Genomic DNA, 14,757 nt, shown 5'->3' with positions numbered 1-14,757 from the left:
AGATTGTATAGGCGTAATAATTCATCTGTAAACCTAAAAATGTACAGCCAATTTTGAAAGAGATGTACCCTAGCTCAGAAAAATGTTATTGAATAGGTTAATGCTGTTGTAATGAAATGCTTCTTCTAATTAAAAAAAAAAATCCCAATCCAACCTAAGGAACTTTGGCAATTAATGGCTGCTAGAAGGGGGAAAGACAGTCTCTTGGTTGGCCCAGTGGATGGACCTACACTGAAGGCATTTGGAGACACAAAGCAGACTCTATAATATATATTATAGATATAAGAGAATGCATCAAATTGGGCAGGGGGCAATGGGTGTGGTGCAGATAGAAGAGGGCATCTAAATTCCATCAAATTTTATTGTACGAAAATTGCAAAAAGTCAATAAAAATAAAATCAAAGAAAAAAATGAATAGCTTGTTTTAGGAAAATCAGCTCTTCTCGGTGGATAGACTTGCACTGGGGGATCGCTGGGGACACTGATGACACAGTGGGTCTTAACAGGGATGACAGAGTATATGGGCTCCACTGGGGGTGGGGGGATATGGGAGGGTGCCAGTGGAGACAGAGGTATAAAGATGATTAAGATTGTTTGAGGTGTTTTTGTATGAAATACACAAAAAAAATCAATACAAACAAATTTTAAAAAATGATTAGCTTGAAGTCAGGTTTGGTGGCTCACACCTTTTTTTTTTAACATTTTTTTATTGAGCTTTTAAAATTTCATACAGTATTTCCCACTGACATCCAGCCCTCCTGCCCAATCCATGCCTCCCCTTCCCCCACCAAACCCTATGCACTCTGTCATACATGCTGAGTCCTGTTCATTCAGGTGTTTGTACCCAAATGTCCTTCAGTGTAAATGTGTCCACTGGAGTCTAGTCAGCCCATCCAGTGGTCATATGTAAGTCATACTCTCCCTAACCAAGCAGCAATCAGTCTCAAATAGTTCTCAATCTAGTACTGACCCACCACCTATTGCTTACCTCCCCTTTGGGCCCTTGTTTAATTGAGGTGACACCACCACCACTCTTGGACATCACCACTGCCACAGGCACATACAAGCAAGCCTCCATTGGCCTGGAAGCCTCCACCTCATACATTCATGAACCAGCCCTGGTTCTTACAATCTTTCCACCTCCTCTTCTGCAATGGTCCCTGAGCCATGGGTGGGTGAGTTTCCATATAGGAGGCCCAACCTATACTCTACAGTCTCTTATTCTCCAAAACTTCACTAGTTGAGGTCTTCTGTGTGTAACACACTCTGATGTACCTGGAAGCCTCACTGGTGAGAGTTGAGGGGTGCATTTAGCCCTCTCTTTATCCCTTATTCTGCTGTGTTCATGGGGTACACCTTTAATCCCAGCACTCGGGAGGCAGGGGTAGGCAGATCTCTGTCAGTTCAAGGCCAGCCTGTTCTACACAGGAAGTTCTAGGCCAACTGGGGCTATAGGGAGACGCTGTCTCAAAAAGACCAAAAATATAAAATAAAGTAAAATAAAATATTGATATACAAACTCAAATAACCTCCTCTCTGGCTTAATGAACTAATTTAATTTAATTAAAAAACATATAACACGTCCTTGTTTTTCATGCCATGATTAAATTTTCTCACTTTATTGCACCTAAATAATAGAGAATCCTAAAAACGTGTTGGTTTGATATTTTAATTGGGTATCAAGTATCAACTATATCAAAATACATTTGCTTTTTAAAACTGACTCTTGGGTTTAAGCTTGTCAATGCACTGTGGTTAAGTGTTGAGATGACTATTCTTGGTGCCAACACCTTGGAAGAAAGAACCTCAGTTAAGGAGTTTTCTCAGTCAGATTGGCCTGTGGGCATGTCTGCAGAAATTTTCTTAATAGCTAACTTCTGTGTAAGGGCCCAGCACATTGTGGACCATGCCATCCCTGGGCAGCCAGGCCCGGGCTTATAAAAAAGGTAGCTGAGCAAGCCAGGAGAAGCAAGTCAGTAAAGAGCATTCTTTCATCATCTCTGATACAGTTCCTGCCTCCTCCATCTTGAGTTCCTGCCGTGGTTTCCCTTGATGATGGACAGTATCCAGTAAGCCAATTAAACCCTTTCCTCCCCCTCAAGTTGGTTTTGGTCAGTGTTTTATCACAGCAACAGAGAAGCAAACTAGAAGAAGCGTTTCCAATACAACATATCTTCCCCTCTAAACTGAACAGTGTAAATTGTCTTGGATGGGTGATAATGAAAAAGGAACACTGTTTACTAATTTTTATAAGTTACTGTCCACTGGGATCTCTACCCAGGAGAAAAGCAAGTTTAAATTGCACTATACAGTGCCACAGGCAGAAAGTGAGGGAAGCTAAATCAACCCATTCTGGAGAGAGATCATCCCTGTGGTAACAAAGGGCCTACTGCATACATTTCTGACCAGGCTTTGATGTTATAATTTGTTAGCATCCAGGAAAAGGACAATAGTTTAAGTTTGTGCTGACAGAAGTATTTAACTTATTTGAGTTTTTGATCATAAACGATACAAATTGTCTAAAAAAAAATCACTGAAACACCAAATCAGTGTGTCTAAAATGTTCAATGAAAAGACAGTTTGTTACTTCTACAAAATACAAACTAAGTAGCTTAAAAATAAAGCTTCCTAAAGAAATTTCAAAAATATCTTTGACATATGCTTCTTTGGATAAATTTTCTCTGAAATATTTTCAAGACTAACTTGCTATAAGAAAATATAGCTTTACTCAAATATGAAGCATGTCTTAACAGAATTGAGAATGTCTTAACAGAATTGAGAAGTTTTTCAAACAATGGCTTATTTAGTTCTCAAATCTGTAATATTTGCTTGGCAATTTGGAATTTTTACATACAGAGTGATTTGTATCTATACAGGCATATGTTTATACATATATATGTGACATACATATGTTTTAAAACATTATTACTATTACATTTGTTTTGTGCATGTGTGTGTGCACATAGGCACACATATGTATGTGAAGGTCATAGGACAACATGCAGGAATTGGTTGTCTCTTTCTACCATGTGGGTCTGGGGGATTGAACTCAGGTTGTTGGGTTGGTGACATGGGCTCTTACGCACTGTGCCACCTCACCAGCCCATACCTTTTTTAAAAATAATAAATAAATTGGTCCTTGTTATTGGGCTCTTTTTTACACTCCATGTACAAAATGTACCATAACAGTTATATAGGTGCATAGTATATAATTTCATATAATAAATATAATTTTTAACTTGTCATTTCTATATCAAAAAATTATATTTGTGTGTGTGCACACACATGAGCAAGTGTGTCATGGTACATGAGTGGAAGTAAAAGGAAGTCAAAGGAAATTTTGTAGGAGTGGGTTCTCTCTTTCACCATGTGAATCCTTGTTAGTGAGTTCTTTACACTCTATGTTTAAGTCACACCATCACAGATATATACTGACACATAATGGGTCAAACTCCAGTCATTGGGCCTGGCAGCAAACGCCTTTACCCACTGAACCACCTCACAGTGTCCATATGTCCTTTATTTTAAAACTAGCATTCCACTCTATATGTGTAATCACAAAATTACCAATTTAAAGAATTACTCTAAAGTAGCTAAGCTTCAGTGACACTATTACACCAGGAAAACTGAAAACAACATGAGCAATAGTTTTCTTTATCAAAAGAAAAGCGGGGCTTGTGAGAGAGCTCAGTGGGTAAGGGGGCTTGCTATGGAGCCTGAGAATCTGAGTTGAATTCCTGGAACTCACATGGTAGAAGGAGACAACTGACTCCCACAAGTTGTCCTCTGATCTCTACACACATGCCATGCACATGTCTACACACACAGAAATAGAATAAAATTATAAAAAAATATTTTTAAACAAGAAAGGCAACATTGAATTGCCTATGTAATGGCATGTATCTAATTTCTGTGAAGCTTCTTTAGGAGGTGCTCTTACATCATTCATCACCTCTGTATTACTGCAGAAATATATGAAGCCAAAGGAATCTTCATAGAAACAGCAATTTTCACAGGGCATGGTGGCACACGCCTGTGATCCAGCACCCAATAGGGTAGAGGCAGGAGGAATGCAAGTCTGAGACCTGCCTGGGCTATTCATAGTGAGTTCCAGGCTAACTTGTACTATATTAGGAGACACTGTCTTAGAAATAAAATAGCATGCCCCCCCCAAAGAAACCCACCTAATTTTCTCCAAGGATATTAAAAGGATACCATGTGTCTACTACTGACTTGTAAAATAATAAATATGAAATAATTTCTTCTAGAATTTGAATGCAAATATATTGATCAAATTAAACTATAGATTAAAAAGCAACAATTTGCTCTGCTTATGCTATGACATTTCTTCTTGACATTCCTCAGCTATGGCTCAATTCTTATGATCTTATAAAAGTCAAATGTGAGTGGCCTTGAACTTAATTTTTATAAAAAGCCCTAAAGAATGTATTTCTAGCACACATACTTATGCTATAAGCTTCATAAATATATATATATATATCCATGCAAATCTATTTAATGAATGTTATGATCTTTTCCTTTATTAATAAGAATTATAATACAGCAACAATAAATATTTTGAGATTGCTGACAGCTAAGGGCATACTTTGTAGTATGTGGCAACTGTCTATAACATATAATACCACTTATATTTAACAATATACTTACATGATTATAAGTACAAAGTATGACATTCCCATCCACCTAATTCTGGGAATACCTCACTACAAATGTTGAGTAATGATGTTTTCTGTCCAGGAAAATAAAAGCCTATATATTATTAATATGAAGAGTTTGAACATTATACTACTACTACTATTGCTACTAATATTATAGTAATAGTATAATATAAAATTATTGCTGAAATTCAGTCTTAATTTAAGGAAGTTATATCGCAAATAAGAAACAAGTAATAGGTATGTCTTTTGCATATTAAATCTTTAACTTAAAATGAGACATTAGAACTTCCAATATGTGTTGAAACAGGTCATCTTTATGTCTTTGCAACTACTAAATAAAACCAAGAATGCCAGAATATCAGAAGCATGAGCTGCTATTCAATAATTCCCTTAGAAGCTACAAATTATCCTTATATTTGTGTCTTTGACATTGTTTTCTTTAAAAAAGCTCATTTTACCCATAAACATAATACATTTAACCTAGGTTAGTGGTTTAAAATGTTCAAGCTAGACTTCTCTAAAACTATTTCTTAATCTCATAATTTCCTATCTTTGATGCTTTAAAAGTTTAAACTATATCATATCCATAGAAAAATGTAATTTCTTATTATATGCTAAATATAGATTCTTATATTTACAGACAATTATACCAGTCACCAATCAAAGAAGTTTCTTTTTCAATAGATGAAGACTATTACAGAGTTCCACAACTGGTTACACAAAGAGAATAAGTGTCTATGAGATGCCCAACCTTAAGTGACACATGTACAATGGAACCTCTACACCTAAGGCTAATGGAACATAGTGGAACAAGGGGTAGAGAGAAAATTAATGAATCTCTCAAGTCTCATCAACGAAGCTCCTTCATGCAACAGAGGTCAATGAACACAAAAGGACACACATAGCCAAAGCATAGAGAATAAGAGTTCTGCAGAGTGTGGGTCCCTGAACAGGACTGCTGTATTAAATTTCACCCACCCAGGGCCCAGGGACTATTGTAGAGTAGGGGGTAGAAAGATTGCAAGAGCCAAGAGAGGAGGTGCATGACCATATTGAAAGAGAGTCTTACGGCTCCTAGGATCTTGCTCATATGAACCTAGAGCAATGGTTACAATAAACACAAGACCCATGCAAACCCAAGCAGACCAAAACCCAGTACAGAACTGTGGAAATGAGCAGCAGGCCCCAATCTTAGTCAAAGAACTATTGGCAGCTGATTACTGCTGGATAAGGGACAGTTGATCTTCTTTAAGGGTGTGACTCTTGATAGGCTGACTAGACTGCAGTGGATGAACTTGCACTGAGGGACATCTGGGAACAATAAGTTGACTTGATAGGCCTTAACATGTATGACAGAATGCATGAAATCCGGTTGTGGGTAGGGGACTATGGGAAGGTTCCGGACAGGGGAAGGGGGTATAAAGGTGATTAAGATGTTTTGTATGAAATGTACAAAAATTCAATAAAAAGTTCGAAGGAAAATACGATACATACCAGAGGGGGAAAATTCTAAGATGAACAGAAGAATAAGACTAAAAAAGCAAAACCTAAGAAACTACAAGATAGCGAGAAATGCAAACCCGACCTACCTTTAGTCTTCTATTTAACCTAGGCTACTCAAGAAGTTATCAATAATTATTCCATTCTATTGATGTCATTTTTCTCTGAGGAAGTTACCTTAAAAGTTTAACCAGAGAACAATTCCTGGGTATGCTGTCTGAAAATCTCCAGAGTTCTGATTACAATGGAAAGAGGCATGTCACCTTCTACCCCACAATCTCACCTCAGTCTCTTACTACCTCTCCCTCCAAAACAGCTTAGATTCAGCAATTCAAAGGACTTCAGCTGACTAAAAGAAGGAACGCAAAACAGGGATCAGAAGTGAAAGCAAAATAAAAAGAGGAAAATCCAGAACCTGGACATAGTAGTATAAAGCTTAAGAGAAAGGCAGATTTGATAAGGCACTAAGAGACAAAAAAATAATAATAATAATGTGATAGAAATTAAACAAGACTTTTGTTATGCTGGTTTTCTATGTATTTACACTCATCTTATTCTCCACTGAAATTCTGATTATACACAAGCCTTTCCAAGGCTTTTGAGAAACTTTCAAAGCCTACACCTACTTTCCACCTTCTAAATCTCTAGAGGTAGCTAACGGGGGGGGGGGTCAGGGAGGACCAAATTTCCTTGTAATTTATAAATCAAAAAGCCAAACCATAGCCAAATTAGCTCTCATGTAAAAATGGTGTCTATTATTTTAAAATCCAATTATTTTCCACTTGCTCTTAGTATAAAAACAATAAAACAAAACAACACAGCAGCAGCAGCAGCCTGCCTAGGTTTGTTGAAAAGTTATCCATGATCAGTGATAGACACAGGTAGAAGAAACCACCTTAAGCATCACAGGCCTGTTAATATTTTTCATGAGATGATATCAGCATACCAGGGATAGTGAGAGCTCAGTGGGTGAAGGTTCTTGCTGCCAAACCTGAAAATCTGAGTTTGATCCCTGGAACCCACATGGTAGAAGGAATCAATTCCAGAAAGTTGTTCTCTGACCTGTGGCACACAATGCACTTGCATGTGCATGCACATACATTTATACACACACACACATATGCGCACACACATGCAGAGAGCTACCACCTACAACACACTCACACACTAAATAAATAAGATTTTTAGAAAAGATGATGTCAGAATATCAAGATTCCAAGAAACTTGAGTTCTGGTAAAATTCCTGCTTAAATAGTTGAGTAATACAGTCAATCAACTAAAAAGCTATCACAGAACAGTTTATCGTATCTATCTCAGAAACTATATCTAAAATTCCAAGAGGTAACAGGATTTCCAAAACTGAGCACAGCTTTTTTTTTTTTGTCTCAGCTCCATTGTGACAGGGCCAGAAGGTAATGATATACCTGCCATGGTGAAACAAGTAGACCTGTCTTCTGTCAGGAATTGAAATCATAAAGGAATAAACCGTCCTTAACAACCTTCTCCCAACACTGTGCTGTCATCTCAATGTTTTCTTTTGCTGGCATAGGGGCTGGTGTGGCCACATGTACCTTGTCAGTTCAGTAATATGCTGAGTTTTTAACCTTTCAGGAAGTGTTGATTTCATATTTTATTAGGTTTATACAATAGAAACACATATCCTTTAATTATTTTTTATTATCCTTAAAGCTCACTTTTGAAATCTGGGATCTGTGATTCTGTTTCAAACTACAGTTTAATAGTCCCATATTCAAATAAAAAATAAGTCATTAATTGCAAAAATTTAGGTCAATTTCAATTGCTTAAATTAAGCCACTCTTTAAGTACAAGAAAAATATTTGAAGGAATAATTAGTTTTCAGTTTTATATTCCATTATTACTAAATGTTAGAAATGCTTAAGTAAATTATATTATCATAGTATATTTCATGCTTTGAAATTTTTTGAATATCAAAAGAACTTTTAAAATAAAGAAGCAGAGGTCTAGATTCCATAGAATGTAAAATATAAAAAAACTTAGGAATGCTTGAATTTGCATGAAAACTAAATGAGGAAACCTAACGGTTTCCTGAATAAAGTGTCCAGGATACTCATGTATTTATGTAGAAACCTTGGGTTAAAAAAGGCACTAGTAGGCTTGGAAGCCACAGAATGGACACATCAAAATCAGCTTGGCCTCTCCTGAAGATTTAAAATAACATAAAAGGTGGAGATATCAAGACTTTGTTTGCCTATCAAGGGAAAGCTACTTCAAAAGACAGTTCTATCTCTGACTCTGGAAAGAGATAGGACATTCTAAATTCCACAAAACATTACTATTGTCTTTTCCCTTAAGAGTTAATCCAGCTGGGTCTGTCAATCACCTAGCCAAGAGAACTGGAAAGCTGACTCACCTGAAGAAATGCTAGGGAAATGGGAGGAATAATTATCCCTTTAGTGAGATGAGATACTCTCCAGGAACCTTCCCCACACAGTTGCTTGCTGATTTTCAGTTCTAAGCCGGCCCACTTTTCTGAGTTCTAACTCTTAAAACCATAACTTACTTTTTCCTTCTTTCTATCCCTTTTTTGGATACCAGCTAAAATATTATGCATGTTTGTCCTGAACGTTGGGGCTTTCTCACTTTTGCTCTAAAGAACCTCCCCCCTTCCACTGCTGTTCACAGACCTCCATTGTTGAACAGGTCGATTTCCTTTTCAAAAAGGCATGATTTCTCTCTCCCTCTTCCTCCCCCTCTCCCTCTCCCTCTCCCTCTCCCTCTCCCTCCCTCCCTCTTATCCATCCCTTTCTCCCAGCAAGATTTACACACATGTTCACATGCATCCCCCCATATACATGTATTCACATATATGCCACACACACAAATTTATTTTCTATTAATTCTTTGATGGTTTCAACAAAATAAGGGCATAGATCAAGACAACAAAGGTCACTGAATCCAGGGAACAACTAAGGGAACTCAGTATGAGAGATAAGCCCAATTAGAAAGTGATCTGTGAAGATTGGAACTGAGTCTACAAGAACTCGGGACTTTTCCATGGGAAGAATATGAGTCTATAAGAAAAACTGGTTAAAGTTGAACATGCAAAATTACTGAGAAGCCAAAAGAAATCCAAAATATCAATTACTATGAAGAAAAAACAAGTTAAAAGCTAAAAATTATCAATTATCATTTTCATTACTCCCTAATCCTTGTTTTAACAAATACAAATGTCACCAAGTTCTATCTCATTTATTATGCCTTAAGAATAAGACGTCCAAGCCAGCCCTCTCTATCTGTGGGTTCTTCACCTATGGATTGAGCCACCATAGATAGAAAATATTGGGGGAAAAAATCATGCCATACTGAACATGCTTAGTTTTTCCTTACTGATATGTCCTAAAAATACAGCATAACAAATATCTACATTGTATTAGGCATTGGTGTAATCTAGAAGTGATTTAAAGTACAAAGAATGAATATCCGTTGGGAACAGACACGAAGAATTGAAAAAGAAAGGGCTGAAAGAAGGCAATTTATGTTTTAACAACTCTTTCAGGTGATTCTTAAACATGGTAAATTTTGATTTCACAGACCAATCGTTCCTAAACTGTTACCCAGGAAACATTTTGTTTATGTTGGTTTTATTTTCTGGGACATGGTCTCATTTTATAGCCAGGTGAGCCTTGAAGTTACATTTCCCTAGCCTCAGCCTCTACAGTCCCTTAAATACATGTGCCTCCACATCCAGCTTTCATAAAGCCCTTTTGCAGTGCAGATCAATTAGCCAAAGCTGGGACATAAAGACCTCATAAGCACTATGGGAAGTTACCCGATAAGCACCATTCCTCTTTTAAATATTTTTGTTTACTGTTTTATGTGTATCGGTGTATTGCCTACATGTATATAAGTGCACTACAGTGACCACACATGTCAGAAGAGGGAGTTGGATTCCCTGGAACTGGAGTTAAGGGCTTTTGTTAGTTGCCATGTGGGTAATGGGAACCAAACCCATAGAAATGGAATATCTATAATTTTCAAATCATAATCTATGGAGACCAAAGAATTCAAGAGAGAAATTTTAGGTTACAAACCTCACATCCCCACTTCAGTTACAGTAGAACTGGATTTAAACATAATGCTTTTCATAAAATGATCCACGCAGAGATACGACTTTATTGCTGCAGAGGGTTATATTATATTGATATGGTTCTAATTTAGAAATTCCAACTTTATATAAAAAATCAGGAAAGAACACTGCACAGAAATGATACTGACTTCCCTGAATAATATCAGAATTGACTTCCACAGTGGTATGAAAATTGATAGACCATACAAAACAGAATGGCCCTAAACCTTTTCTAAACTATAGGAAACTTTTTAAAGTGAAAGTTCAATTAAAAAATAAAAGTAGAGCTATTCTGCTTAAAAGTTAAAAATGGGGAAGCCATCTTCCTTCCTATAGGTTTTCCTTTGCATGCTCCCCTAAAATACTCCCTTCCCTTGCTCACCTAGGGCAGGCCTAACAACTACCAGAGAAAACATTATAAAAGGTGAGTCAAAGCAGCAAAAAGCACTTCATCTGTATTTAAAAACTGATATCTGTTTATAGATATACATCATGAAGTTATAACAATAAAGTTGACACTTTCAAAGAAACAAAAAGAGAAGCTAAAGCAAGGGCACAGGTTCCACTCACAGCGCCCACAACAGCTGCTGCAACTCCAGTTCCAGGGGAATCCAATTCCCTTTTCTGGCCTATGCAGGCATTGCATGCACAGGTGTACTTCTATGCAGGCAAAACACTCACACACATAAAATAAAAAATTTAAAAAGAAAATGCAACACTAAAGAGACGCCAGCCTTGATGACACACACCTTTGATCCCAGGACTCAGGAAGCAGAGTCAGGAAGATCTCTGTGAGATCAAGGCCAGCCTGGACTATATAGAAAGTTCCAGACCAGCTAGGGCTACAGAGAGACCCTGTCTCAAAACATACCATAACAAACTAAAACAACACAACCAAACCAAAAATAAGAACAACAACAAAAAAAGAGAATAAAATTTGCTAAAACTCAAATTTAGGTGTACCACAATTTAGAAACCAGTTGATACTTTCCAAATAATCATGACTTGCTATATGGTTGAGAAGTAGAAAAATCAAAGCAGAATATTATTATACTCAAAACACACTGTGCACACATTTTAAATTTAATATTCTTCCTAAAATATATTGACAGTATCTGCTCTAATCACAAACTAATGTACTAGAGAAATATTTCACACTGTAAAGGAAATACGAAATGGCTTAAAGCATACTATTTGATGTGTTACCTCAGTGTATACTTCAATTAATTAACTGGATATTTAATTGCTTTGATATACTAACTGAACAATTATCTAACTTCAGTTTTACTAAATCACCACTGAAGTCAGCAACCAAACAAAATGTTATGTGTTTGTTTCCTTTGTACATTCATAAAAAGTGGAAAAACCAAACAATTAAGAAACTCATCATGTAGCATTTTGAAGAGTACAAAATCTACGAATAAAAATATTCTAAGCCGGGCATGGTGGTGCACACCTTTAATCCCAGCACTCAGGAGGCAGAGGCAGGCAGATCTTTGTGAGTTCAAGGCCAGCCTGGTCTACATAGTGAGTTCCAGGACAGCTGGGGCTACAGGGAGTCCCTGTCTCAAAAAGACTATATATATATATATTCTTCAGGATTAGGTTTAGATGATATTATCATATCAGTGTCAACAGAATAAAGAAAATATCTTTTAATTGTGTAGCCAAATGTATTCCCAATTTTAATTATAAAACATACTGTCACTTTTATAAATAAAATGAAGAATATTATGGACATAGTCTATCTAAATACCTTTTCCATTTTACGTTAAGTGTTTTATAAAAGATGTAACTTTTTCTGAGGACTATTTCTACTCACATGTTAAAGAAACCCAAACTTTGCAAAATTTGGCTGTTCACTGCATATGACACACATGACAGAGATTTTAAACAATAACTAAATATTAAAACAACAGTTTGAAAAATTATTTCCTAAATGTTATAATTTGACATTTTATATGTTTAAGGCTTAAAACATTTTATTTGTGAGCTCTAAAATATTTTAAGGAAATGATAAAAACATTTACTTATTCCAACTTTCCCTTTACTAACATTATCTCAATTTAGCAGACCTCCTTTAGTTTCTGACTTCCTTAACCAAGGTAAACAAATCCTCACAATTTCAATCATTGTATTTTTGTCAGAGATATTTTCAATGTGATGTGAAAGTTAAACTGATAATTCACATAATTAGACAAAAAAGAAAATATTCATTGCAAAGACTCTTTCTAAACCTTTATATGCTCAATACACCTTTGTCTTCCTCATTACTACAGAAAATTATCAATACACAATTAAAATAAGTAATAATTATTTAATTGTAAGATAATACTTAGGATATACTTTTGAAAGAGACATGATAAAATTATAATACATGATAAAACAGAACTATAAAATTCCCCCCAAAACAAAGGAAATTTCACTTACATCCACAGCTCTTTTAATAAAAGGAATCTGTGTGCCACTGTCCAGATCTTCATTTATAATAAGCCTTCTAGCCCACTGACCTGCCCTGACAACACCACTACCATGAATTAAAACCATCAGTTTCTGTGGATTTGTCAAAGCATCCTCACTCATAAAGATAAAACTCTTTGGTTCACTTTCAGTGGCATCTACCTGTAATTAAAAAAAAATTAAATAATAAATAAATGTTTTCTGATCAGGCATACACACAAATGAAAGAACAGCTAATGGTTACTCTATTATTGAATGATTATTACAGAATTATAAAAAAAGCTTTAAAATGAAATTAAAAGTCACTAGAGATTAACAATTATACATTAGGTGGATGAGCAACACAGGACAATAAATATAAAAATGCATGAAAAATAATGGCGGTGCACCTCCCTACATTGTTGTTGCTCATTTAGTGCTGTATGATTACCCTAAACTAATTTCTAATGCTTCCTGTGATCCAGGTACTATGCTGACTGTGTAAAAACACCCATACTATCACAATCCTAGTAAAGGATCACTATTATAATAATCATTAATAGATGAAGAAATTGTACTTAGATAAGTTTAAGTTGCAATATTATATAGCATACAGTCTATAATTCATCACTGAAGTGTATTGCACCTACAATACAAAAATTTAAAAAACCCAAACTGATACATACAGCTATTGAATATGTTAGCCAGAACATTTAAAAGGGACGAAAGGATACTATTTAAAAATTGAAACATACATTGCTCTGTGACTTTCAAATTACATTCATATTGTGAATGCAGGATCACATAACAACTATCACTGTATTCCAATAATCTTACCTATGTATTAATATTTGTGGATTATATTCAGTGCTAGCTACATAAAGTAAGATTTAAATTCTAAATATACAAGAGATATTAAGGAAGGGTAACTTCCTAACCTTTTATATCACACATGTGGACTGGAGAGATGACTAGTGATTAAGAGCACTGGCTGCTCTTGCAGAGGACCCTGGTTCAGTTCCCAGTACCCACATGAAGACTAACAATCTTCTATAACTTCAGTCCCAGGAGATCCAGCACTGTGGGTATTGCACATACATGGTGCATTTGCATTCATGCAGGCAAAACACTCATACACATAAAATAAAATAAAAAATTTTAAAGAATAAATATATTATATATGACACAGCACACTCTGTGGTAGTCTACATCAGCAATGACCATTAACTAGGAATGCAAACCTTTGTACAACTAGATTAGAACCAGAGCTGAAAAGTTCTGGTGGCTTGCAATGTGCCCCCACCCCCAAGAGTACACACACACACACACACACACACACACACACACACACACGGAAGAATATCTACCTATACACAGAATATTGCGCCAGCTCTTCACTCTGTCAGAAGTGTACATTCATACAGTTACCAAAGTAAGAAATACATTTTAGAGACTGCCAGAGTGCACCTAGTTCTGGCCTCCCTCTGGCATAGGGCCTGAGAATGCAGGGGACTGCCTGAGAGCCCCCAGATCCTGCCTCCATGTGGTGCTATCAAAATACCTAAAAGCAAATCCTGAATCCATCACTCTAGAGTCCAACTTTGGATGACAAAAGAAAAATGAGGAAGAACCCAATAGAGGGATGCTTTTGGAAGCCCTTGTCAAGAAATTCCAATGGACTCTCATAGGAACATTTGAAAATTGCCCTGTGCTGACATTTTTCTAGTTCCCTATCTAGAACTTGTAATGCTTATTATTCTTGCCTTTACTTCTCCTTCACATCTCCTAGTCACAAGTCAAGAACCTTCTTTTCTCCCTATAGTTAAGAATTATGCAATTTGGGAGTCTTTTAGATAGATCCACTGAAGGGGGTACCCCAATTGCCTCACCCTGCATCCCTGTACAGCTTGGAAGAAGCTAGAGCAGTCTGCATCCCAATTCCCCATTGGCAATATGGGTAACCTCTTCAGATGATGGCGTGATAAGAAAAGGAAGTAGGAATTGCCTATAATGTTAGGGTAAAAAGACTTC

The 14,757-nt window shown here is 36.3% G+C and overlaps 1 protein-coding gene across 7 annotated transcripts in view; it reads right to left on the bottom strand.

The window, feature by feature from the left end:
* The window catches only part of Fam172a (family with sequence similarity 172 member A), a 480,054-nt gene that overhangs the window by 328,765 nt on the left and 136,532 nt on the right, over positions 1–14,757 (bottom strand). For 5 of the 7 annotated variants that reach the window (XM_008829338.2, XM_008829339.2, XM_029561741.1 and 2 more), the window contains one exon: positions 12,718–12,909. The exons of the other annotated variants lie outside the window; for them this stretch is intronic. In XM_008829338.2, coding sequence (XP_008827560.1) covers positions 12,718–12,909 — 192 coding nt within the window. The remainder of the gene's footprint in view (positions 1–12,717; positions 12,910–14,757) is intronic. 7 annotated transcript variants of the gene reach the window in all.

This window comes from Nannospalax galili, unplaced genomic scaffold (genome assembly GCF_000622305.1).
Source record: "Nannospalax galili isolate Female #2095 unplaced genomic scaffold, S.galili_v1.0 scaffold173, whole genome shotgun sequence".
NCBI lineage: Eukaryota > Metazoa > Chordata > Mammalia > Rodentia > Spalacidae > Nannospalax > Nannospalax galili.
The sequence above is the reverse complement of the archived record's forward strand: the minus strand, read 5'-3'. Positions and strand labels throughout refer to the sequence as shown.